Source organism: Nematostella vectensis, chromosome 2, assembly GCF_932526225.1.
Source record: "Nematostella vectensis chromosome 2, jaNemVect1.1, whole genome shotgun sequence".
Lineage (NCBI taxonomy): Eukaryota > Metazoa > Cnidaria > Anthozoa > Actiniaria > Edwardsiidae > Nematostella > Nematostella vectensis.
In genome coordinates this window covers 9,645,538-9,668,919 of record NC_064035.1, presented here as the reverse complement: position 1 = coordinate 9,668,919, position 23,382 = coordinate 9,645,538, and the positions used below count along the sequence as shown (strand labels likewise).

The following is a 23,382-nucleotide window of genomic DNA, read 5'->3' as shown; positions in this document are numbered from 1 at the left end:
GAGGAAGAAACCACTGCTCGCAAGATTGTAAACAAAGTATGGTAGGTCTACCCTTAACTCAACCGTACCACCGCCCATCTTATGAACTCCTTGAAACAGATGAAAGTGAATATTCAGATGAGCGGAATATTTTATTTAGTTTTATTCTGTCAGGTATACTCCTTAGTACACACGGTTTATATAGGGGCAGCTGCGTTTCAACTATTGGAGTTTAGAGTTGTGCAGCGGAACTTCGAAAGATAGACAAGGGGAGCTCCATCGTACTTTAATAAAAAATAAATTTTCCTTCGTTTGGTCATTGATAAATTTACCAGAGAACGCCAGAGAAAAAGGGCTCGTCTAGCCGAACTGTGCCCCTCAGTATAGAATTAGGGCCTTGTAATCGATGCGATGACTGAATACTAGCTGAACTTCACCCCTCCGTAGAGAGAATAAAGACCTCAGCGATGTACTATGCGATGACTACTAGCCGATCTTCGTCCTATAGTAGAGAGGATAAGGGCCTTGTACTGTGCGATGACTGAGTACTAGCCGAACTTCTTTCTACAGTAGAGAGGGTAAGGGCCTCGTACTCTGCGATGACTGAGGCTTCATCATCTAGCTGAACAGCGCCCTTCAGAAGATAGAATAAGGGCCTTGTATTCCGCGATGACCGAGGCCTCGTCGTCTAAGGTCAGGTCCAGGTATGCGTCGTCATCACAAGTGAGGTCTGGTACCAGCTCGTCTACTGCCCTCTTGACCTCGGGATCTTCCCGCGGCTTCTGCGGGTCATCCCGAAGGTCCATGCCTATTGACACATACGAAAACATAACACTGCATCCATGAAACATCAAATGTGCATCAACGGGACTTTTCCAGATAATGGGGGTCCTGTGGAATTTGAGCGCGAAAACATGGCTTTAAAGCCTCATTGTCACCAGTTTACATAACAATATCCGATGATTTTTAACGGAAAATGCGAAAAATATTGAAAGCAGTGTGTTTATTAGAAGTTTCTTTGAGGATGTGATTGAAAATTAAGCGAGGATGGCCTGTTTAATATCTCGGATCTTAATAGATTCTTTTGTATTTTAACGGTTGAGGTTTCCGTCGGACCTCCTGAAGTTAACTGGTGATAGTGCGGCTTTAACCAGGGTGGGCTTATTTAATAGCCGTCTTTCTTGACTAAGCCCATTCATTTATATGGAAAACCACCAATTACACCAATAAAAGCTATACTTCCAACCTGGATATTCCATATTTACCGAGAGAAGCTGATGGTAGCACGCCGCCGCTAGCTACTAACTGGTTGATAGCCTGCTGCACTTCACCTCCGAACCGCCTCAAGGCATCGCGCACCACAGCCACATCAAAACCCATCGAAGCTATCTAAAACGACAACGTCGAGAAGAGAATCAGTTTTAGCAAATACAAACGACTGTGCCCTGAGTAACCGATTTCTAAGCATCACCGACCGTGTCTCGTAACGAAGCCGATGGTAGTTAGATCGGGCATGCAGAAGCCTTGGGTTCAGGCTCCAAGCTAAATAATTGTACGAGCCCGAAACCTTGCTTCTGGCGTCCGAAGTAAAGCGGCCTCAACTGTACATTAAGGATGTACGTATATGGCTTCAATAATGTAGATCAACAAGCAGGTTATTATTACCTGTGTGACGAGCTCTTCAGGAAAAGTAACGTCGCTTGAGCTGTACAAACAAGATGAAAATGTCAGGTCGAGAAATGATAAGTTAACACGTTCTCGTATCTTGTCACTTACCAGTCGTCTGGAGGGAGATCTAGCAACTCCGGGTGATCATGAAGCGTCTGAGACGAAAGCACACTTTGTGTAAAAACAAGAAAATGCAAAATTCTATAGGAGGCTACACTTGGGAGATCAATACACCTTCCCATATCTTCCCACAACTCTTTGCGATGCGCGCGTGAAACCGTGGATAAAAACAAAGTTTGCCATCTTGTTTACAATTTTGACGCATGACCTCGGTTTCACGCGCGCCAAAGAATTGGGGAAGATGGGGGACAGGACCTATGGCAAAACAATCATTAGTGTAAGCAAATTCACTAAAGTTGCTGCTCTATCCAATAGCCTTATCCTGTGTAGCCTGCGTAGCAAGCGCAAAGGACTGGGGAAGACTGGTCTCCGTATTTCTTCTTTCCAAACCCTTTGGGCTTTTGCTAAGAGGCTACATCCTGTGTGATTTCGGGTACTCTTACTTGCAAGGCTCCGTCCATACTGTTATTGGTCTGTCTCAGTGCCTCCGCGGCGCTCTGCCTGGGAAAGCCCATGTCGACTAGTGACTCTAGACTCGACACATTTACCCTGCGTTCAGCAAATACACTTATAGTTTATATAGACTAAAGTAGTGAGACCCACTAATGAAAACCTACCTAAGGAAAGGCCCCACAAAGTTAAGCTCCATATATTTGATGAAAATCTTGACCCAAACAAGACATCCTGTTAATAAAGGTATTTCTTGTTCTTTTTTTTTTTTTTTTGGGGGGGGGGGCTAATTAAAGGTAAAAAAAAAGACACTAATCTCCACTTTTTAACCAATCTCACTCCAATCATCATGTGCTATCAAGACGATAAACAATGTTCAAAATATGATTTCTTTCTATACAGAAATAAAACAAAAAACAGTGGATTTTGGAATTTCTTGTCACGGGGCCTTCTGCTGCCGCAATCGCCACAAGCGGAATTACCATTCTCCATTCGCTGTTTTTCCAAGTTTTCGCTGTGCGCGTTTCTTCTTTTGTTCTTCTTTTTCTCTTAATGTCCGCTCCTTCTTCTCCTGGCGAAAAAAATATCGGCGTAAAAATAGTTTTTTTTTCTGGTAAGTAGGTGTAGATGGTAGGTAAATTACCTTGAAATGGCCGTATTTGTAAAAGGGTGTAACTCAATACATGGATTTAACGTTTAATGATACCTCGTACCTGCCTTTTGGATGTGATGTGGTCTACTGCTGATGTTACGTCACCATGGCAACACCGCAGACCGAGACGAGCTTCGCGGACACTAAAACCCATCGCTACCACTAACGAAGAAAAAGTTGTAGAAAGGAGTTGATAGCATAAATGGAAAAGATTGGATTGCTATCAATAAAAGCAAAACAAAACAATTATTACACAGAAGCGACTGACCACTGCCTTCCAAATATTACTAGAGAAAAGGAGCTTTACATATTGATCTACAGAAGCCGTGCCCCCGCGATACGATACGCGTGCAGGTGGAAATTAGCTCAATGGACATACTTTGAGAAAGTTTATCATCATCTACAGAAAGTTTTCTTGTCCATTCTTCTGCCTGCGAAAACAAATCAAATTGTATTAAACATAATATCATATGATTGGAAAGCAGAATGGGTAGTCATGGTATAACTTCACACTTAGGCAGACCGGTTGGAGCGATATTGGTATCTATCTGTTCACTGTGCAGATTGTCCCTAGGTACAGCTTGTGTTGGTGCGAGATGTTAGTGTATTTAACACTGTGAAGTTGGTAGTATGTTATAATGTAATTACTTTATTAGAAAGTTCACATGACACAGTGAGCGGTCCCTATGTACAGCTTTTGTTTCGTAGTGTGTTAGTATATAATACAAAGTGTGTATTGGCAGGTTCATCTAGTTTATTCATCCAATCGACATTGATCAGAGGAAAATTATATAATGCCTTAGGTACAATGCCTACCTTGTTGAGTAAAATGAGAGCATGATCCCTTCTTCCCCTGTGATATGCACACACCGCTTGGAGCACATACAGTCTGACAAATAGAGCAAGTTCCTGGCCACTTCCACCCTGAAAGAACCAACCGAAATAAAAACTAAAAAAAGCTGCAACTGCTATAAATGGCAGAAAGTAGCCACTTTTAAAGCGATCCTCTTGTTTACTTGATGCTTCATTCTTATCAGGTACGTTAAATTAGTCTAGTATCTCTATAACCCAAATTCAGCATCGCAAGACATGATGGTGCAACATTTTTGTGGTTTTAGTCATACCGAAAAAGTTGAATAGCCCTTCTCTTATCGAAAATATTAAACAGGATATAACCGTCACACATTCTGGTGTTGCTTTGTGGGTGGGGAATAGAGGGTCAAAGGCCACTGAAAGAGTTCAAGTTATTACTTGGTCAACTATATTATAGCGACCTAAAGACAACAAAGACTTGTAAAGCTGATAATTAATACACACCCGCACTGAAGTAAGTCTTTCCATGTTCATGCCGTAGCTTTTTTCAAAGCACTCTTCACACTTCTGAAGCCTCGCCTCTGAAGCGATGAAATGCATAAGCGATATTAAGGGTTATGTGGGCTGATTCTCAATGTCCTAAGGGGGCAAGATAACCCTTTTCATATATCATATAGCTACAGTTTTTCACACGCTATTACTGGTTGATGGGTGGGCTGTACAGCCCATACGGTCCACTCAGAAAATTTGTTTCTCGAAACGCTGTATATAATTGTTATCTTATCGTCCTTGTTTCCTCAGGCTGTACTAGCCTCGGAGATTGAATTTTTGCCATCTTTTTTATGGCCAGCAAGTATCTTTCTTTTGCCACAAAATGATGCAGAAATTACCTGGTCCATAGGTTACTTACATATTTAAAATATATTATATTAAAGGTGCATCTCTTTCCAAATGATCCAACATGTATCCTAGATCTACGCAATTAAATTCAAGTACGTCAAGCGGAGTATTGTATACCTGCATCAGGAAGATCCCTTATGCTTCTGATACCAAAGTAACACCAAACAACATCCAAGCAAAGTATGGCATAGTTATCCACAGCCTCGAGAATCTGAGCACGGCACTGACTGTTGGAGAAACAAAATCAATCTCTTTTAAACCTTAACAGATTTTTCTCTTTTTAATGTTCAGATGACGCTTAAAAACATGAGAAATAATCAAGAGGCACAATTTGTCTAATGGCCTTTAGTGGCTAAAAATGTGATGTAACAGTTATGCTATACTTTACTCACCTGAACTCTTTATCTGCCTCTAGCAGTACTACAAGAGCTTCAGAATAATTCTTCTGCTTCAACATGCTCTTTCCCTTTTCATGGAGTGTCATGGCAAGAGCTAATGCCTGGATAAATGTTACATCCTTAATTGACATCTGACATTGGTGAGAATATGGCAAAATTTCTGTTTTAAAAGTAAAAACTTTCCTATACTTTCTTTCTAAATCAGATGGCTGTCAGGAGCATAGTCTGAATTTTCTAAGGGGAGTGAGCAGTTATAGAGAAATTAGGGAAAAAGTCACCCTCCCCTTCTTTATCTTTATGTTTCTAATATATCCTTAAAATTCTTTCTACATTAGGCTTATGTGAGCTTCTTCCTTCCTGATCTTGTATTACCTTTCTTTCAGCATCAGGAAGTTGTAATGGTCTTCCTTCCTGGTCTCTTATTTCCAGGAAGTAGTCAAGATTGCTTGTGTCTTGAGAAATATAGAAACAATGAGAATATGAGTGTTACTCTTTGTGGCCACCCTGTATGCATAGCTCACCTTCTGTTCTACTTGAGAGGGCTTCTGCTGCCTTTCTTGTCCAGTCTAGAGATGATGCAGCATGTTCATCTTTTAGCAGTTTCTTTCTAGCTTCCACTTCCGTCTCTGATAGTGCTATGGCTAGTATCTGGCTGTTATTGGTAACTGTCTGGGAATCAAGTGGGGAATCTGGTAAAAATAACAAAACTCAAATAAACGTGACTCACTGACTCGCTGGTTTATTTATTGATTGATTGATTGATTGATTGAGAGATTAATTGAGTGAGTGATTATTTGAGTGAGTGATCTGATAGCTGTGTGGGAAATGATTCATACCTATAATGATTCAATACTTTTAGCATAGCATTACATGAACACACAATGGAACACTGTGTCTGCCAAGAATTCTGTCATGAATAATCTTTGAAATTGAAAATTAAATGGCTAACTTGGTATATGGGATATAGAGTGCTAATGAGAATAGTTTCCATGCCATATAGAGGTCAAAGGAATCTGGGAGGGGGGGGGGCTCTCCATAAACGTAGACAGGTGGTGATTGCTCTATCCTTTAGGGGATCCCTTACAGTCAAAACTATTTTTGCTTGCTCCCAGCCCCCCCCCCAAACCCGCGTCAGAGCAGCTGTATAGAAGATTACAAAAGCAGATAAAGATAAGTGTTCTTAGTTTTGTCACACACAAATTACAGTGATTTGATTATAAATACCTTCTTTTAGGACTTGTCCATTGCAAATCAGCTTAAGCCTCACTGGGTCCATTGTAAATTCATCACCAAGCCTGATGAAAACAATCAAAAAGTGAAAATATAAAAACTACAAACAAAATGTACAGGTGTAAATGGAAATATATGTTGTTGAACGTGTGAACTGTAATATTGTCTAACTACAGTAAGCATCTGGGCACTTTAATTGATCATGTCCCAGGTGAGACATTTATTCAGGGGAGGGGCCTATTTCTAAATATGTTTTACTTGTAAGAGTTTTTTTATAGCATAAACTTCCTGAAAACTTCCTGAAAACCATTAAATTAAACAAGTTTTCAATGATAAAAGGTTGGGTGTGTATACTATCTAATGTGTATACTGCAACACATTTTGGTGAAGCGCTTATTCAAGGAAGGTGCTTATTTAAGCAATTATATGGTCATTATGTGTGCCACATAGGAATGACTGTGACCCATATATTGTAAGACCTAGTTTTTCCGTTTTCTCAGAAATACAGGCTCTGTCAAAATATGTATGGCTCTGATTAAAAAGTATAGGTTTTTATCAGTAAATAATTATTCCTACCGTTTTCTTAGTTCAGCACCAGTTAACTTCAGTGAAATCTCCATATTCATTTTTCTACTGTGTTGGCCTGCTAAGTGTACTCTTATGGAAGCCAACCCTGATGCCTGGAAACGCTTCTTTGCAGACAATTTCTCCAAAGCATGAGTCCGCAAATGCTCTAATGCTTCAGCTATGGTTGGCTTTGAAAAACCGAGTTCTCGGGTATACTGCGATATTAATTCCTAAAAAAAAGGATTTTCATATTTCATAGTTTGCATTGTCTATTTAAAGCTTAATGAGCTTATCAATACTACTCATATTATACAGAGAGGGCAAGAAAATAGTATAGTCCTCTTCTGAAGATATCTTAACACCAGATACAGTATCCCTTTATTATGATGCTGATGAGATATATTCAAGGTCAAGTAATAAGAACTGTAACTTATAAGTTTTATGTTTTTAAATAAAGTAGTAGACCATAATATTCAATGTAAACAAAACATCCTCTGTAGCTGTTTATCAGCTACCACGTTTGATTTTTGTTTTCTACAATCTACTTTTATAACTAACCTCAGGATAAATTCCGGCGTGACCGTCCTCACTGGAGTAAGGCGGAAGCCATAGACGAACTTTATCTCTGTTCAGTACCTCTCGTAGTCGAAATAAAACACCCTCATTTATCCCACTGGATTCTTCCATCGCTTTTGATGTAATACAAGTTACTACAATAAAATCGTATAAAATAAATATAAGATAACAATAAAAGCCTTTTCACGATGACTCGTCGAAATGATTCAAACTTTTCTGTTTTTCTTTTGCGTAAAACAGCTGACCGTGCACATTGCTGTCGATTGTTTTCCAAATATGGAAGGTATTTTGGGATCGAGGCTGTAAACACGCTTGTAAACACGCGGGAAACAAACCAGTTGTTGTGGTTCGGTACCTAAATGTGTATAACAATGCTTTATAATTTCGGTACAATTCCTTCAACTTGCTTATTTGACTCTTGACGCTATGTCTTCAATTTTACTACCCGTTGGTCAATGTGGGAATCAGATAGGACACGAGCTTATGACTTTGGTTGAAAAACAGTGCGAGGGCAAACCACTCAGTCATAGAGATGGGAAACTTCGGTGCGTTTGTGTCGACAGTGAATCTAAAGTGATCGCTAGTAACAGGAGAAGTGACGGCGTACATGGCCAAAACAGAGACTCGAATATAATCGCTGGTCGCCGGGGAAGAGGCAATAACTTCGCCCTGGGTTATCATGGCAACAGCATTGATGAAGGAGGGACCTCATTGCTGCACATGACCATGGATGCTATGAGAAAGGAAGTGGAGAGATGCGATAGTTTTGCCGGTAAGATTTGTCTCAACCATGACGTCTTCGGTGTAATTTTGTTTGAAATGCATTTTGAAATGCGTGATCCAGGTAGGGTGGGGTGGGGGGGGGGGGGGGTGGGACGGGTTTCCCTACCCTTGTTTTGGTCATACTGTAATTATCAGTTATGCTTCAGAATTGTTAGGGCACCCTAGTTTTCCACATCATGCTACTGTGCTCAAGTGTATTGGATTTTTCAGTACAAAGATTGATAACATGGCATTACGGGTGGTTTTAACCCATCATTCCTTGCAGTGGTGCCCTAATTATTGGCTCGATTTTCTGTGAGCTCGCAGTACCTCGATGAGGCCTAGCAATGGCTGGAAATCAAGCCTACCCTAAATGCTGACTGTGTATGAATCATAATTGTAATTTTGTGGAATTAAAGGTACCATAGTGATGCATAGCCTGACAGGGGGTACAGGGTCAGGTCTTGGAGCGCGCCTTGTGGAGACTCTATCAGATGCATACCCACTGGCGCATGTGATGTCTGTGGCTGTGTCTCCACACGTCTCAGGGGAAAGTCCACTTCAGCATTATAATTCACTGCTAAGCCTAGCAGCATTACAGAGGTACAATATCATCATTTGCATCAATGTATGCTGCACTTCACCATCTAGGTACATTATTTGATTAAAAAACCCAGAAAAGAAGACAAAATTAGTTGAGTGGTAATCAATGATAATAATGTCTCGTAAGCATGTTTAACAGGGTGGGTAATATCAGGGAAATGGTAAACTCAAAGGCAATTTTTAAAGCATGAGAATGCGCACAAGGGGTTGTGCTGTGATTGGACAAAAGATCAAAGGGTAGACAATGTTTTGTTTGATGACTGGCTAAACAGCCAAACATGTACTTGCAATACAAATGTTTGATCTCAAACAAGTCTAAAAATTGTGGGAGCTATGGTCAAGAGCCTTGATTTTAGGGTGGCAAAAAATTGTTTATTTAAAACATGTTTATATGTTCAGACAGGCCAGCCAGTCATTTATTACAATGAGTTATCTCCAATTGTTTTCATCCCTAAGACTCAAGACCATTTATATGTATTTTTAGATATGTTGTAAGTGGTCTATTTGAACAGCTCATCCAAATGTTTTTTTTTTAGGAATGCGGATGGAATCCTTCTCTTTCACAATGATGATGTTTTGCGCCAAGTAATGCTACAACGAGTCAAGATAAGTGAACACCAAGTATTGAGTGGAGGAAGTGTTTCTCTTATAGACATGAATCGCAGCATAGCAAAAAGTCTTGTTGGTGTTCTACAGCCACTCGGAGAAAAGCCAAAGTCAATTAAAAAGACTTCAAAAAAAGTTGGTACCAGAAAAGGTACCAAGGAAGAAAAAAAATGCACTCTAAACTCATCTCACTTTCCATTTAGTAAGGCACACAATTTTTCAATGGCCTTTAGTGACTCTAGTATGTGTCCGACCCCATGCTCATACCTTAACGAGTCATCAAGCACAACTGGCAGTGATGATGAAACAAGGAATGACATGTGTAAACAGCCAGGAGCCACAGCCTCTGCTTTGATGCGATATAGAGGAATCACTTCTCACCTTAGCAAAGGTTCTGGAACTAGCAAACCTCAAGAAGCATCTCTAGATGTACCCAAAGGGAATGAGCCATGGGAAATGCTTCGCTCTATCTGTCCAGAACCTTCCAAAAAATTTGTATCAGTGTATCACAGTGAGAAAGTTAAAGTGGGACAATCGTGGGATCATCTTTGCCAGTCATTAGTGCACTCTATGAACCTTTATGACAAAAGTGGTCATCCGTACTCAACACTAGCCTCGTTGCTTATTGCTCGAGGCGATACAGACAACACATTTGCTGAATCTGCGCTAAAGATTGAGAAAAGGCTTAAAGGCACCCTGAGATGTGTGGAATGGAACCCATTTCCTGTGGACTTCTGGATAAGTATGTATTTAGCACTTACCTCTTTACAGTATCCTTGAAATGCATTTAGCACATGCAGTGAAAAAAAAAGTTAGTATTATTTGTCGCAATAGTTAAATTTTCTCCTTGATTGAAATAGCTTACTTAAAAGAGTTTACAAAATGGCTCTCCCTTTCCCCAGTCCTTTTCCCTATTGTGTGTTACTTTCAGATCTTATGCTATATTGATCACTGATATGGGTCTGAGATCTCCAGACTATTCTGAATATAAGTTAATTGTTAATTGGTTGGTTCAACTCTAGGTCCTCACAGTGTAGTGGGGTCCCCTTTTTGTGGTCAGTCTCTCACACTGTGCACAAACTCAAACAGAGCCAGGGACTCGTTGGGAAACATACTCACAAGAGCAAAATCCATGTTCGATGCTGGTGCCTATTTACACTGGTTTGAAAAACATGGCTGTGTAAAGGTTAGATATTGCATATGCATTTGGGTTGATTTTTATGCAGGCCCATAACTGTATAGTTTGTGAAAATTTGGTGGTTGGGAGAACATTCAAGAATAATGGCATAACTCAGATATTTAAAACAATTTTGGACCTTATCGTATCATGGGGTTGTAAATACACTCTGTATACCCCCTAGTTAAAGGTCCTGCAGTTTTGTTTAAAGTCTGTTAGTCCTAAGATAATTATACATTATGCTAAAAGATTTGAATTTCTTGTCCTAGAATGACTTCCTTGATGGGTTTTCCACTCTTCAAGATATCATTGATGAGTATAATTGTGCAACTTCCTGACATGGTATGGATCATCCTAGTATATAAGTCAAAGTTTTCTGTTTATTTGGGTGTTGTGAATATAAAAGAAAAATTTCCAAGCTGTGGTGTTCTTTTTTTTTCTTTTCAGCCAAGTTTCAGGCATTACTTAGAGAACCCTAACATGCCTAAACCTCATAAAGATGGTGTGAAATTGTTAAACTCCAAACACAAAAAGGAGCTTATTGAAGAGATTCTTAGTGGGCTTCTAGACCGAGATCAATCGCAGGTTAGCCAAGTGAGTTAGAGAATCCCTTATAGGGTCATTGTGCACCTCATAAAATTTATAAAGGTCGAAAAGTTGCCAAACTAATGCGAGTGAAATTAAGTTGTGTTAACAATTGCCTTGATTCGGCAGTACATGCTAACGACAGACTCATCAATAATATCAAATGTAGGCACTGCATGGTCAGACTACACTATGATGACTTGGGAAATGACTGAAGTTCATTGATACTCACAATTTTGCAAATTGTTTTAAACTTATACTTGCAAACAAATAAATAGACTCTATTTTTCTAGAATAGGTTTTGTTTTTAATTCAGTAATAAATACCACCATTTAGTGGTCACCAGCCACTAAATGCCGGTCCAGCCAGTCTTACCAATCACCAGTTACTGGTCTATCAAGTTTTTGTATCAGTTCAGGGGTAATGGTGCAGACGTTGATTAGCGAAAATCCAGGCAGTAGCACAGAACAAACTGTCAGATTGTCTATTGAGCCTGCCAGCAGTGCACTCTTGACAATTCTCTCTGCCAGTGACTTTGCCACAAGTTCGATCTTATCTTGAGGGGAGAGGTCTGGTCTGAACCCTAGAGGGCCATACAGCTTGGTCATACCAGCCCTATGAGGCAGCGAGTGCCGGCGATTTGTAAACCTCTCGTGAGAAGTATTGAGTTGTTCGTCTTGGATGGCATCTGGGTCTCTATAAACAATACACGTGTCGCTGAGTCGCCTGCCAACCCTCTTAAACCAGACCGGCACGCTCAGCCCTGCCCGTGTTGTAGGCGTTTCCTCTGTGATGTTGTCAAGTTCATTGTAGCTCATGAAATTGAACATGTGGCTTGTAGCGGGTCGCCCTATTTCTCGTTTGGGTTCCGGCCGCAAGAACTTGCGGTAGTAAGCGCCGCAGTTAGCGTATCTGGCAGCAAACTTTTTACCCTCGAATTCCATATGCCCATTGGCACACACACATGGTACTCTCGACCCCCAAATGATCCCTTTGCGCACGCTTTCCTTGATCTGTCTGAAGAATCCTAATACAAGGTTGGCCACCTCCTCTGCCGAAAACACCTTCCATAGTCCGCTGGACGCAAACACAAGTACTTGGTCTCTATTTGTCAGACAAGTGCAGCGAAACTTGGGCGCGATGATCACAGACTGGTTCAGTTCCCCATCCCCGATATTCCCAAGTCCCCGTGTCACTCCAAGTGCCCCATTAACAAGCGCGCATTTTTCAGTCTTAACGATCACGCCGCTGGACTTACGCACCCTATCGCGCTCCTTTTTATTATACAAGTCGTGCTTTCTGGTGAGGATCTTAGTCACGCCATCCTCGCGTATAAGGATTGCGCCCACGTCCCCCACGTGCGACAGATAGCACGTGCTCGGAGTCACAACACACGTCAGCGCCGAGCAGCCGCTCCACCTATTGCGCGACCGCTCCTCGTCTTCTGTCCTGGTTCGTAGTAGTTCTTGGAAACGCGCGTAGGATCGCCTAAATGCCGTCTTAAAGTCGGTCTTAGTAAGGTCTGTGTGCGAGGCGAGTTGTTCACTGACGAGCTGGTGTAGCTGCGACGCGCACTTTCTCGCGGTGGTGCCGCCGCAGTAGCCGTCATAGATACCTATAAAGCATGAAGGGGTCTGCGGGAGGAAGTCGTCTTGTAAGTGATGTGCATCCTCCATGTTCTTCCACCGCGCGTTTACCTCTTCACAGACACCCACTGCTTTTGTGCAGCTCAGCCTGTCCCCACGTCCCTCGCTCACATGCACGTCTGAGGATCACAAGAAACACATCAGTTAACCATTTGAATTGCCATGCTGGTCTAGCAATGCTATACTGTTTGTACAACATGTTGTGAAGGGTTGTGAAGTACTTGGCCTTCATTTTTTGTAGTAATATCAACCAAGCGAGGTGCAAGAAACGGTCCATCAAAGTTCGGCTCTAGTGCGAACAGCATTTATAAAACACTTATAGAGCTTTATAGCGCTAACTTTTTATCGTTTCTGAAAACTATCGAGGGCAGGGACGGCGAAGAAAAACACTTTTCATAGATTTTTGTTTTTGATCATATAAGGTAAAATACTAGTTGTACGATGATACGTATCGCTAGTTTTGGCTAGTTTTTTTTTTATCCTAAATTTTTATTCGTGGTATGAAATTCGCCAAAAAATCAATTTGTTATAAAAAGTTTAGATTTTATGATAATAATAAAATATTGAAGTCATTTAAAGTTGCACGGCCCTAGGCAGATGAAATTTTAAACCACAATTTAGCCGTGAAATCAATAAATAAATCTCGCTTGACCTCAAGCACGCCAACTCAGGCCGCGGTTTAGCCGCGGATCGCTAAACGATACTCCAAATCAGTCGTGCGAATAAGAACTACCAGATTGCCAGATAAAGCATAAGTGTGTTAAAATTAGAGTTTTGTCGCGTATTAATTGTTTACACTGTTTACATGATTTCATTATCAACGGTCATGCAACCACGACAAACTCATTAAGCAAGCTAATATGACTTTAAAGAACCATCAAATAACAAACAAAAGGCTTACCTAGGGAGTTCGACAGGAGTCTGAAGGAATCCATTCGCCCCCCTAAACTAGTTTTAAGAATTTCAAACGCTGTATTTATTTTTTGAAGTTGTCGATCGCTAAAACCCTTGTCTCCTCTTTGAGCACTAGATTCTTGCATACGTTGTATAATCAGTTTTCTTCTCTTGATCAGTGCATTCGTGCTTGCAGGCTTGTAACCGTGTGCAAACTTGAGAACTTGAAGTGCATTATGCAAGTCCCTGTGGCTTTGAAGTCGGCAGATGTTTATACTCTCGCCGCATTTCGAGCACGGTAACACAATGTTTGGTAACGCGAGCCGAGTTTCTCCCTCGCTAGAATTCTCGGAGTACACGGATGTGAATTCGTGCTGCTCGGAGCTCTCGCCATCCGAGTCCTCGCCTCCTTTTTCGGTACTCTGATTTTCCCTTGCACTGGACTCCCGTCTAGATAGACTGTCAGCCGTCTCATCTATCAGCCCCAAGTCTAGTCTCCCGTGCGCTTTGCGTTCGTCTTCTTCGACGTCTTTGCGTTCCGATGCAACCTCAGATATAAGGTTGACGGTCACAGAGGCGAATTTGTCCGACACTGTGTCTTGTTTAGCCATTTTGCTCTTATCCTCCACAGGGTTGACTGTCCTACTAGCTGTTGTATGACGTGCTGAGGTTTTTGAGCGTGCAAAATCGCCGTGGGATTTGAGAAATCCATACGCGAAGCCGCTAGTTTTCCTGATCTGGTTCATTTTAACCAACACGTAGTCATCCAAGCGCTCGCTCTTCGGTCGTGACTGGTCTAAGAGGCTATGACCTTCATCTTCATCATCACATTTCTCTATAGCTACCGGCTCTAGTTGGATTTTTTCACTGTGAAGCATTGCTTGGATGAGTAATAGCCACAGGTTGTTCAAAACGAGCCAAAACACAGGATATAGGTGGGATGCGTGAGTGCGTATGAATAATCTGTTTGGGTAGATAATTGTCCCAACTGTCAATGTCACCACGGTGACCTTACAAATATTCTATTGTTGACCTGACACTCATTACCGCGGGATCGCTGAGCAAACATTAATTACATCTTGGATCCAGAGCACGGACAAAATTGAATTAGTTCCTACTTATTTATCCCGGGTGAAAATTTACGGTTTACCGTGTGTAATCCATAAACCGGATGGAGTCGGGGCTAGATTGCAGGGGCCTATTGGCAGATAGTTGATGCTTTTATTGCTGTCTATAGCGAAAAACACAAATGATTGGACGCGACCCTTGGACATTGGCTGGTCGCATCTTTCATCCGCACCGGGGAGTTGAGAACCTCAAAAATCCAAGGGGGGTGGGAGGTCTTCAGAGGTCTAAGTTTCCAGAAGGGGGGATGGCAAAGGAAGAAATTCTGAGGGGAGGGGGAGCCAAAACTCTTTAATTTCCAGGGGGAGGGGGAGAAGTCGCCCTAAAAATTCACAGGGATGGGGGGGGGGTTAAATTCTTATATACTCACTCACCCCCCCCCCCCCCCCCCCCCCCCGGTGCAGATAAAAGATACAATCAGCCATTCTACCAAACGTTTTGGTTCTACGCGCCTTTGTTTAAGATTTACATACTACAAACCGGAAAATAGGCACCAAGACTTGTCAACCTAATGCCTTTCTTTGTTCAAATCAAGAACAAACCCCGGACAGATAGGAGCCAGGAAGAGCGATAAATTTTGTTGTTAGTATAAACCTATTTCAAGAAACGTCAGTGCAAATGGCGATTGGAAAATGTCAAATGGTTGTTTTGAAGACCAACCACTGCTTATGAGTATAGTTATTAGAATGAAGATGACAAGTAAATTAATCACAAATTTCCCTAAATTCCGTACAAATACGTCCCATAGTATTATTCAATAGAAAAAAAAATACCATTTGGCGGTTGTCATTTCACGTCTGCGCTCACAACGCATTTTGCAATAGGTGTGTGTACCACCTTTGAATACACGCCCTGCGGACCAATGGACCAATTGGCTAGATAAGCTGCCACCCCACACACATGCAAGCCCCGGTCGGTAGGCACGTCCAGATTGCACTGGGAAGAACTGCGCAAAAAAAAAAAAAAAAAAAAAACATCAATGCGCAAATGTTTTAGAAGAAGCCACTTTATACTACACTTGATAGTGTGTTGTATAAGTTTAATTGAAATTTTCAAAAGGTTTTGAGCTATTAAGGCTAATACTTACTATAAAACTACTTGAAAAAGAGACTGAAATCACGACCCACGTAAGCAGAATGCGCCCCCTCCCCAATAAGCGCCCCCTCCCCTCGACCTTGAGTTTAGAAATAAGCGCACCCTCCCCAATAAGCGCCCCCTACCCTCGACCTTGAGTTTAGAAATAAGCGCACCCTCCCCAATTAGCGCACCCTCCCCTCGACCTTGAGTTTAGAAATAAGCGTACCCTCCTCAATAAGCGCCCCCTCCCCTCGACCTTGAGTTTAGAAATAAGCGCCCCCTCCCCAATAAGCGCCCCCTCCCCTCGACCTTGAGTTTAGAAATAAGCGCCCCTCCCCTCGACCTTGACTTAAAAATAAGCGCCCCCTCCCCTTGACCTTGAGTTTAGAAATAAGCGCCCCCTCCCCCTCAAAGACCCGAAAATTAAGTCCCGGGCGCTTATTCGAATTAATCATCACGGTATTTGTATGGAGCAAACCCTAAGAAAAAGTTTAAAGTTCGTTGAATGGTTGGATCCGATTTGACAGTCATTTATCCCCAGACAGGGTATGCAGCTGTAATTTTGGGCTACAGGGGATATGTGTTAGCTTAAAATTTCCTGAATAGAGTAAGATGCCAAACTGTGTCAAGTGGTATTTGGCTGTATTAGCGTAAAAAAAAACGCCGTAAACTTGTGACTCCAAAAGCGCTTTGTATCGCTTGTATATGTTACATTCAAGCCAATAATTTTCTGCTATCTGAGCCTCGGCATGTTCTTAAAACTTGGTGAAATCTCAGGCTTGAAGTTCTTATAAAAAGGATTCTTATGAAAAAAAGGTGCTAAATAATTTAGACGCCGTTTAAAACAGTTTAAGCACGGAGCGTACCTAGTTTTCTGGAAGTTTCACGATATCTTCCAGGTCCGGGGCAATGTCTAAAATCTGTTAAAACAGTCGTGAAATCTTTTGCATTTTTTTATCTGTTATTTCTATTGCTTTCCTGGTTTTAGAGTTTCCTTCTCTCGGTTTAGTGGCTCGTGAGGCATCACGCCGGTACACCAGCTCTCTTCGCTGGCGCTAATGCGGCGTCTAAATCGAGAGGAGACTCTGCAAGCAGGGTATTCATTGCTTCCTAAATAATAAATATCATGAAAACCAAGTTTAAAAAGATGCAGTTGTTTTTCCAACAATTACCACATTGTTTTGGAACTCTAATCAGCATTCTTTGGCTGTTTGTGCGCTCAGAACAAAGGGAAACCAATCAAGTGCAACGCCGGTGGTAGTTTGATTGACAGTTTGGAAGTAAGATCTCGGTGCTTTTGGAATAATTCGATCACAGAGCGTTTCTACATGATCTGGATATATCGTATGCCGGAGTTTTTATAACATCTCCCAACTCTAGACCGTCATTTCGAGCACGACAATTTTCTGAAATCCACATCGGAACAGTTTTGTGAGACGAGAACCCATTACAATGGTACACGGAACCCATTTAGCTGTCGCAAAGGCTAAAAGCAACAAAGGCAAGTAGCAAATTCTCTAAAGAGCGTGGAATGGCCACGCTTGTAAACTATAAATCCTAATTTCGCAAACTCTCTGCGATGATAGCGACTTTGCTCCAGCTCATTTTCGTTCTCGATGCAGATGAGGAAAAAGTGTGGCCGAAAATGAAAGAGCCTAAAGACGCCGAGACACAAACAGATCCAGAAATCACTGGAGTCGATGCCGACGACTTCGAAGAAGGCGACTACAGCAGCTCGGGCGAGGAGAGCGGATCAGATTCAGATAGCAGCGATGAAGAGGCTGCTGGGACAGATAAATCCAAGGAGAATGCCTCTTCTAGCGTAAAAACAAGTAAAGGAGTCGGGGCAGGACAAGTTCGACGCAAGAATATCGAGTTAAAGTATTATTTTGGCGAAGACATGCCTGACGCGGAGATGCAAAGACGTAAGTTGTTAATGTAAATTTTGCAAAGCACATGGTTCAATTGAATAAATTATTCCAAATTAACCCGAGTTTACAAGGATTAACAGGTCGATTTCCTGTGCAGCTAAATGCTATAAAATTCCCATGCGAAAAGTTGACCGTTACAGCGAAAAATGTACAATGTTTATATTCCAATTTTTGCAGAAAATGCTTTTCATTCGAGTAGTGAGGCTACGATAATATGCAATGGAATGCCTTACTTGCAAATGCAACATTATTCGCTCAGTTTAGGAGTGATAACATTGAAGTGATATTTGAATAGCAAGTTATTTTTCCTGTTATTTTCCGCTTAGTTTGTGTTGATACCTGAACATTCAGTAAACTACGGTATTAAACTTTAGTATGAGAAATGTTATGTAAATTAGTGTTGCATTTAGATTATCCACAAACTCTTGAAACAAACTAATAAATATTTGCGTAGCCTGCTAACGGCTCTCCGGAGTTTCTGGAATTCTGTGGAAGGGGAAAAGGAGAGCCGGGTAACTATAATAAAACTCTAGAATGTGTCCTATATGATATGTTATATGACATTGTCCGATTTAATAATTTAAAGGCATTTCATTGAGAAATATTACTTACACGAAGTATAGCTTACCTAGCATATTTTGTTTATTTCCTATTTCTCTTCCTCATTTTCCATGAGAATTTCTGTAGACTTTACTCTCTTTTTATGCACTGGTCATTTGAAACCCCCACCCCAATGGTCCAGGGGAAGCGGGAAGTTAATCTAGGGTTTAGAGCATTTTTGAATGAGAATCTGTCCCGAGGGGGTGGGGGAATTGACAGTTTTTCACTCAAAGAATTGTCCCCACCATGGGGGCTTGGGGACAAATGATGAACATCACATACTTTGCAAAAGTCATGTCAGTTTCTGGTTTGAGACTCTCTTCTGTAACAATCAAATCCTTGTATCAGAGTGTGGCAAGCTAAATGAATTATAACTTATACCAGATGAAAATAATTTATTTTTCCATTTTTTTTGGTAACTGAAGATAACATAGTTATTAGTACAAATTAGCTGTTCAAGTGTACTTGCTTTGAAAGATATTGGCTTTTTTCAGATGACTTGTTGTCAGGGGCATTTGACTGCAGTTTTGTCCCAAAAGGGGTGGGAGCTTTTCTCTGCTTTGTACAGTGTCATAGTCTAGGCACTTTTTTAAAATTTGGTTGGATATCACGCTGGACGTTCTTGTAAAGGAGGGTAATGCATAAGGCATTTTGAAAAAGGAGATAATCGTGGGGTGCAAAATAACTACCCCTGAAGATATCTATGTTAACTAGAAACCAGTGTAGATATTTTAGATATTTTTACAGGTACTTCTTTTAAAACTTTTCATTTGGGGAGGGGGTAGTAACCAGTACACAACTATTTACAGTAACTATAAATTTAGATTATTTTAAAGAAATGTGCACCAATAAGACATAATTCTGTGATTTTCATTTTATTTATTTATTATTTTTTGTTTGCTTAATTTTTTTTTCATCAAATACATTCCTTGGCTGCCATATCTCCCCACCCCCTGCTCAGTCCAATTTTCTTGGTTTTTCTTCTGCATTTTCTATTTACTCAACTTCTCCAATATTAAATTCAAAATCTTATGGATTCTGGGTCAATTAAAAATGCATTTTACCTTATTAAACATTAAACCTCATTAAACATTTTCATGACATCAAATTTGATCAATTTTTAGCATTGCGATATTTCGTGACCTTTTATTTGTTTAAAAAAGGTCACTTTATTTTTATGATTTTGCGATTTTGGGACAATAAAATCAAGCAAAACAAGTGACATTAGGATGTGCTTTAATCATCAGAACTGTAGCAAACTGTAACAAAGACAAGTGTGGGCTAAATTTAGATCTACAAAATCTATAAATACCCCTTAGGGTACTATATGTACATTAGAGGACTAAATAGAGAAAATGTTTCCATAAAGCTTATTAAACGGCTAATATTTCACCAAGAGGCTTTTTGGGTACTCACTTAATTTTCGTGCATACCATTTTTTGCAACACTTTATTTTCTCATAAACTAGCAAAATTAAATTGCGCGAAAATAAAGTGATAAAAGGTATTCCTTGTGTTCAAAGCAAAAAATATCAGTTATTCATACAAAATATCACAGATTCTTCCCATAATAGAATGAACAGATAAACCTTTCTGGGTGTACCCCTGTAATAGGATATTGAGACTCTTCCTCATTCTCAACAGTGGCTGAAGCAGATGTGCTGGTCCCACCTGGGCTGGAAGTAAAGGAATCGAATATACCTAATGCAGGGCGAGGAGTATTTGCCAAGTGTATTATCCCAAAACATGAATTTTTTGGTCCATACATCGGCAGGATTGTTACTAGAAAAGAGGCCAAGACCTACAAAGAGTCACCATATGTTTGGGAGGTGAGCGAATTCTCTGTTTACTATTTCTTGAGGTACCAGTTGGTCACTTTGTGAGTTGGATACTTGATGTCAACTTATTTATTAGACATTTTTTCTTATAAAAGAATAAGTGGTGTTTACCCATTAGATACATTATTTGTAATGGCCATTCAACTCAATTGCACCTTCTTTGCTATTCACAATAGAGGTTAGCACTGAAAACATGCCAACCATGCTATCATTTTACACTACCGCTCAATGCTTAAACAAGCAAGCAACTGTGATATTTTTAATCAAATATTGCCAATATCTTAATTAGGGAAGTAATTTTGAAGATCTCTTGCAAAGAGACTGTATTTGTTAGTTTAAACTATATCAAAGAAGCAGCCTATCAACATTCTTTAGAACAAGTTGAAGTTGGGTTTAAAATACCTTCCCTTGAATTTAGCAAGCCCCCCCTCCCCTCCGTTTTTTATTTTTGTTAACAAAGGCCTTCAGCACTTCATATTTGACTGGGCTGATAAAGGTTTTGTTGATGAAGTTATTCTGTGCTTGCCACATCAGGTTTTTGATGACTATGGCAAGCTCACCCACTTGATTGATGGACGAGATGCTTTACAGTCCAACTGGTTGCGCTATGTCAACTGCAGTAAAGGGCTTGACGAGCAGAACTTGCGGGCTGTGCAGTATGATAAGAATATCTACTACATGGCCACCAAAGAGATAGCTATAGGAGAAGAGCTGCTCACCTACTATGGAGATAAATTCGCTAAGAAAATTGGGATTAAACCCAAGAAATCGTCAGTTGTCCCAGGTATGGTATTTATTTAATTCACACAAAAGGGAGGCTCAAATAATTTGTCTGGCCAAAAATTTAAGGATTTATGTCAGCATAACAAAATGACTGGATTATACTAACATCAGACACATTTGCTTAAACATTTGAAAGTTTGTTTCTTTTTTCCTGATTAACTTATTAGAGTTCTAATAATTTATCCAGCCCACAGGCAAACATAATACCAGTTTCCAAAGATAAGCGAGTTAATTCCACTTATTAAAAAAGAGAGAAGTTTGCTTTCCACTTACCAACTTGCAGCCTTTCCTACCTCACCCACCCCCTCCAAGTTCCGCTACACTTTAACAGCTTAAATAATGATGTTTTGGTCTTTTTTCCTCACTTTGTTCATTAGGCGAGGAGAGTTTCGTGTGCAAAAACTGCGGAAAAATGTACACAAATCCAGGAGCATTGATAGGGCATCTGAAGTTCAAATGCAATACAGGTAATGTTTTAACGCTACACCCCCAAACCATTACAAATCATGTAAAGTTATAATACTTTTGATCTACAACTTTAATATCATTATTGAATATGAAGTTGTAATATTATTCACACTCAGTATCTGTATTTATTGATTATCTCGTTATTCTAGTTCGAAACTATGCACTCAGATACCCTTGTCTCCCATTTAAAGATCAAATGACTGAAGTCTACTTTTTCCCCCTCCCTTGTCCGCTGACCTATCATAACGCTCTTGATATTGCTTGATGCAGGTGAGCAAAGAAGCATCTTTGTTCCGGTGCCGACCGGGCCGCGGGCTCTTATCCCTAAAATCAAGGTGTCAGAAGAATACGCGAGACAACAAAACGAAAAGCTGAAGAAGTTCAAATGTCCCACGTGCGACAAGGCATTCATCCGTAATTACACGCTGCAGTGTCACATGCTCATCCACAAGAACGTCAAAGAGCACAAGTGCGAAACGTGCGGCAAGGAGTTCACCCTTCTAAAGCACCTCCAGCGCCACCACCTCGTGCACACCGGTGAGAAACCTTATAAGTGTCACCTGTGCGGTCGTGCGTTCTCTCAGCAAGGAAGTCTGCAGGCTCACAGCCGTACTCACACTGGTATTAAACCCTACAAATGCCAGATCTGCGGGCGCGCTTTCGCGCTACAATCGCCCCTCATGTCGCACATGAAGACTCACAGTAACGAAAAGAACTTTAAATGTGAGACGTGCGGTAAGGCGTTCACTCACCGTAACACACTCGCGCGACACCAGCTCATCCATAGCGGTACGAGGCCATACAAGTGTGAAGAATGCGGGAAGACCTTCACGCAGACAAACGACCTGAAGCGCCACAGCCGCATTCACACGGGCATCCGTCCGTACAAGTGCCACGTATGCAGCAAGTCGTTCACGGTGGAATTCACACTGGTGTGCCATCTCAGGACGCACACCGGGGAGAGACCTTACGTGTGTGATCACTGTGGCAAGACTTTCACGCAGCCAGGCCAACGGCTTAAGCACTCGAGGAAAGATCATCCAGATCTGCCATTGCCGACAAGCGGGCCTATCACCCCGAGGCCGGCATACACTGAGGTTGCTCCGACCCCTGCCCCGACTCCTGACATCGCAACCAGCACTACCCAGGAAGAGGATGTGCAAATGGATGTGCCACCTACCACTGCTGCTAGCACTAATCAGGGAGGTGCTAAACAAATGGAAGGGGTTTCTGAGCAAGATGCCGAGCATGTGCCATCGACGATGGTTCGCGACTTTTCAGAAATCGCAGCCATCAACGGGTGGTCGAATGACAAAATGCATGTGGTTCAGATGCCTGGAAATTGTCAAGTTGTGTCGACGGAACAGGTGATGGTTAACCCCGAACAGGGCAGCATCTAGCACAACAAGAAACAGGTCGAATATCTTACAAATGGAGGCTGTACATACAGAGTGAGATTACTGTAACATTAACGGTGACCAAGAGTGCTTATTAGGAGATATCCAAGATGACAAGAGAGTTTTCTCGGCCGAAGATTTGATGGGGCTTGTAGCCTTTGCCATGGAGGGAGGGAGGGAGTCAGTGAAGGGAGGGAGGGAGTCAGTGAAGGGAGGGAGGGAGTCAGTGAAGGGAGGGAGGGAGTCAGTGAAGGGAGGGAGTCAGTGAGGAGAGCATTTGAGTGCTTGTAGTGTTTGCCAGGGAGGGAGGGAGGGAGGGAGGGGAGGGGAGGGAGGGAGGGAGGGAGGGAAGAGAGCATTTGCGTGCTTGTAGTGTTTGCCAGGGAGGGAGGAAGAAAGGGAGCATTTGAGTGCTTGTAGCGAGCGCTAGGGAGGGGGGCACGTGCACGGATCTAGGGCATTTGACATTTCTGTGCTGTATCCCTTGTTAAAATATCAGCAGCGCGATGCTCTTTGCCTGCGCTTTAATTGTTTTGGC

At 41.4% G+C, this 23,382-nt stretch overlaps 4 protein-coding genes across 5 annotated transcripts; 2 read left to right on the top strand and 2 right to left on the bottom strand.

Moving 5' to 3' along the window:
* Positions 1-112: 112 nt before the first annotated feature.
* Positions 113-7,585, bottom strand: LOC5521327 (NEDD8 ultimate buster 1). The gene is made up of 17 exons (XM_001641083.3): positions 7,336-7,585; positions 6,787-7,007; positions 6,205-6,275; positions 5,502-5,669; positions 5,353-5,432; positions 4,975-5,081; positions 4,700-4,809; positions 4,187-4,263; positions 3,686-3,793; positions 3,249-3,300; positions 2,931-3,031; positions 2,700-2,788; positions 2,211-2,316; positions 1,756-1,802; positions 1,645-1,684; positions 1,245-1,368; positions 113-787 (listed from the first exon to the last, which is right to left on the bottom strand). Exons 1-17 carry the CDS (start codon positions 7,462-7,464, stop codon positions 594-596), a joined length of 1,824 nt encoding a protein of 607 aa, XP_001641133.3. The 5' UTR covers positions 7,465-7,585; the 3' UTR covers positions 113-593.
* Positions 7,586-7,654: 69 nt separating this feature from the next.
* On the top strand, positions 7,655-11,378 carry LOC5521219 (tubulin beta chain). 2 transcript variants are annotated; one of them, XM_032366483.2, is made up of 6 exons: positions 7,655-8,125; positions 8,535-8,718; positions 9,255-10,066; positions 10,347-10,510; positions 10,771-10,843; positions 10,949-11,378. In XM_032366483.2, exons 1-5 carry the CDS (start codon positions 7,780-7,782, stop codon positions 10,837-10,839), a joined length of 1,575 nt encoding a protein of 524 aa, XP_032222374.2. In that variant the 5' UTR covers positions 7,655-7,779; the 3' UTR covers positions 10,840-10,843; positions 10,949-11,378. The 2 variants fall into 2 exon arrangements, 1 of the variants encoding a protein (XP_032222374.2); XR_007307015.1 differs by lacking the exon at positions 10,347-10,510.
* LOC5521328 (protein phosphatase 2C-like domain-containing protein 1) lies at positions 11,371-15,008 on the bottom strand. Its single transcript, XM_001641084.3, has 2 exons — positions 13,634-15,008; positions 11,371-12,851 (listed from the first exon to the last, which is right to left on the bottom strand). The coding sequence occupies exons 1-2, from the start codon at positions 14,502-14,504 to the stop codon at positions 11,458-11,460; spliced, it is 2,265 nt and encodes a 754-aa protein (XP_001641134.2). The 5' UTR covers positions 14,505-15,008; the 3' UTR covers positions 11,371-11,457.
* Positions 15,009-17,111: 2,103 nt separating this feature from the next.
* On the top strand, positions 17,112-22,961 carry LOC5521220 (zinc finger protein 43). The gene is made up of 6 exons (XM_032366482.2): positions 17,112-17,329; positions 17,451-17,753; positions 20,003-20,187; positions 20,731-20,980; positions 21,357-21,446; positions 21,718-22,961. Exons 1-6 carry the CDS (start codon positions 17,281-17,283, stop codon positions 22,845-22,847), a joined length of 2,007 nt encoding a protein of 668 aa, XP_032222373.1. The 5' UTR covers positions 17,112-17,280; the 3' UTR covers positions 22,848-22,961.
* The last annotated feature ends 421 nt before the right edge of the window (positions 22,962-23,382 follow it).

Bases quoted from the DNA above. Each gene is read 5' to 3' on its own strand.
- LOC5521328 (XM_001641084.3), bottom strand. From the start codon at position 14,504: ATGCTTCACAGTGAAAAAATCCAACTAGAGCCGGTAGCTATAGAGAAA. The intron at 12,852-13,633 runs GTAAGCCTTTTG...TGTGATCCTCAG, and splicing joins ACTCCTGTCGAACTCCCTAG to ACGTGCATGTGAGCGAGGGA.
- LOC5521327 (XM_001641083.3), bottom strand. From the start codon at position 7,464: ATGGAAGAATCCAGTGGGATAAATGAGGGTGTTTTATTTCGACTACGA. The intron at 6,276-6,786 runs GTAGGAATAATT...TGTTTTCATCAG, and splicing joins GGTGCTGAACTAAGAAAACG to GCTTGGTGATGAATTTACAA. The intron at 1,803-2,210 runs GTAAGAGTACCC...CTTTCGTCTCAG, and splicing joins GTATGGACGGAGCCTTGCAA to ACGCTTCATGATCACCCGGA.
- LOC5521220 (XM_032366482.2), top strand. From the start codon at position 17,281: ATGGTACACGGAACCCATTTAGCTGTCGCAAAGGCTAAAAGCAACAAA. The intron at 17,330-17,450 runs GCAAGTAGCAAA...TTCTCGATGCAG, and splicing joins AAAGGCTAAAAGCAACAAAG to ATGAGGAAAAAGTGTGGCCG. The intron at 20,188-20,730 runs GTGAGCGAATTC...TTGCCACATCAG, and splicing joins AGTCACCATATGTTTGGGAG to GTTTTTGATGACTATGGCAA.
- LOC5521219 (XM_032366483.2), top strand. From the start codon at position 7,780: ATGTCTTCAATTTTACTACCCGTTGGTCAATGTGGGAATCAGATAGGA. The intron at 10,067-10,346 runs GTATGTATTTAG...GTTCAACTCTAG, and splicing joins TCCTGTGGACTTCTGGATAA to GTCCTCACAGTGTAGTGGGG. The intron at 10,511-10,770 runs GTTAGATATTGC...TTCTTGTCCTAG, and splicing joins AAAAACATGGCTGTGTAAAG to AATGACTTCCTTGATGGGTT.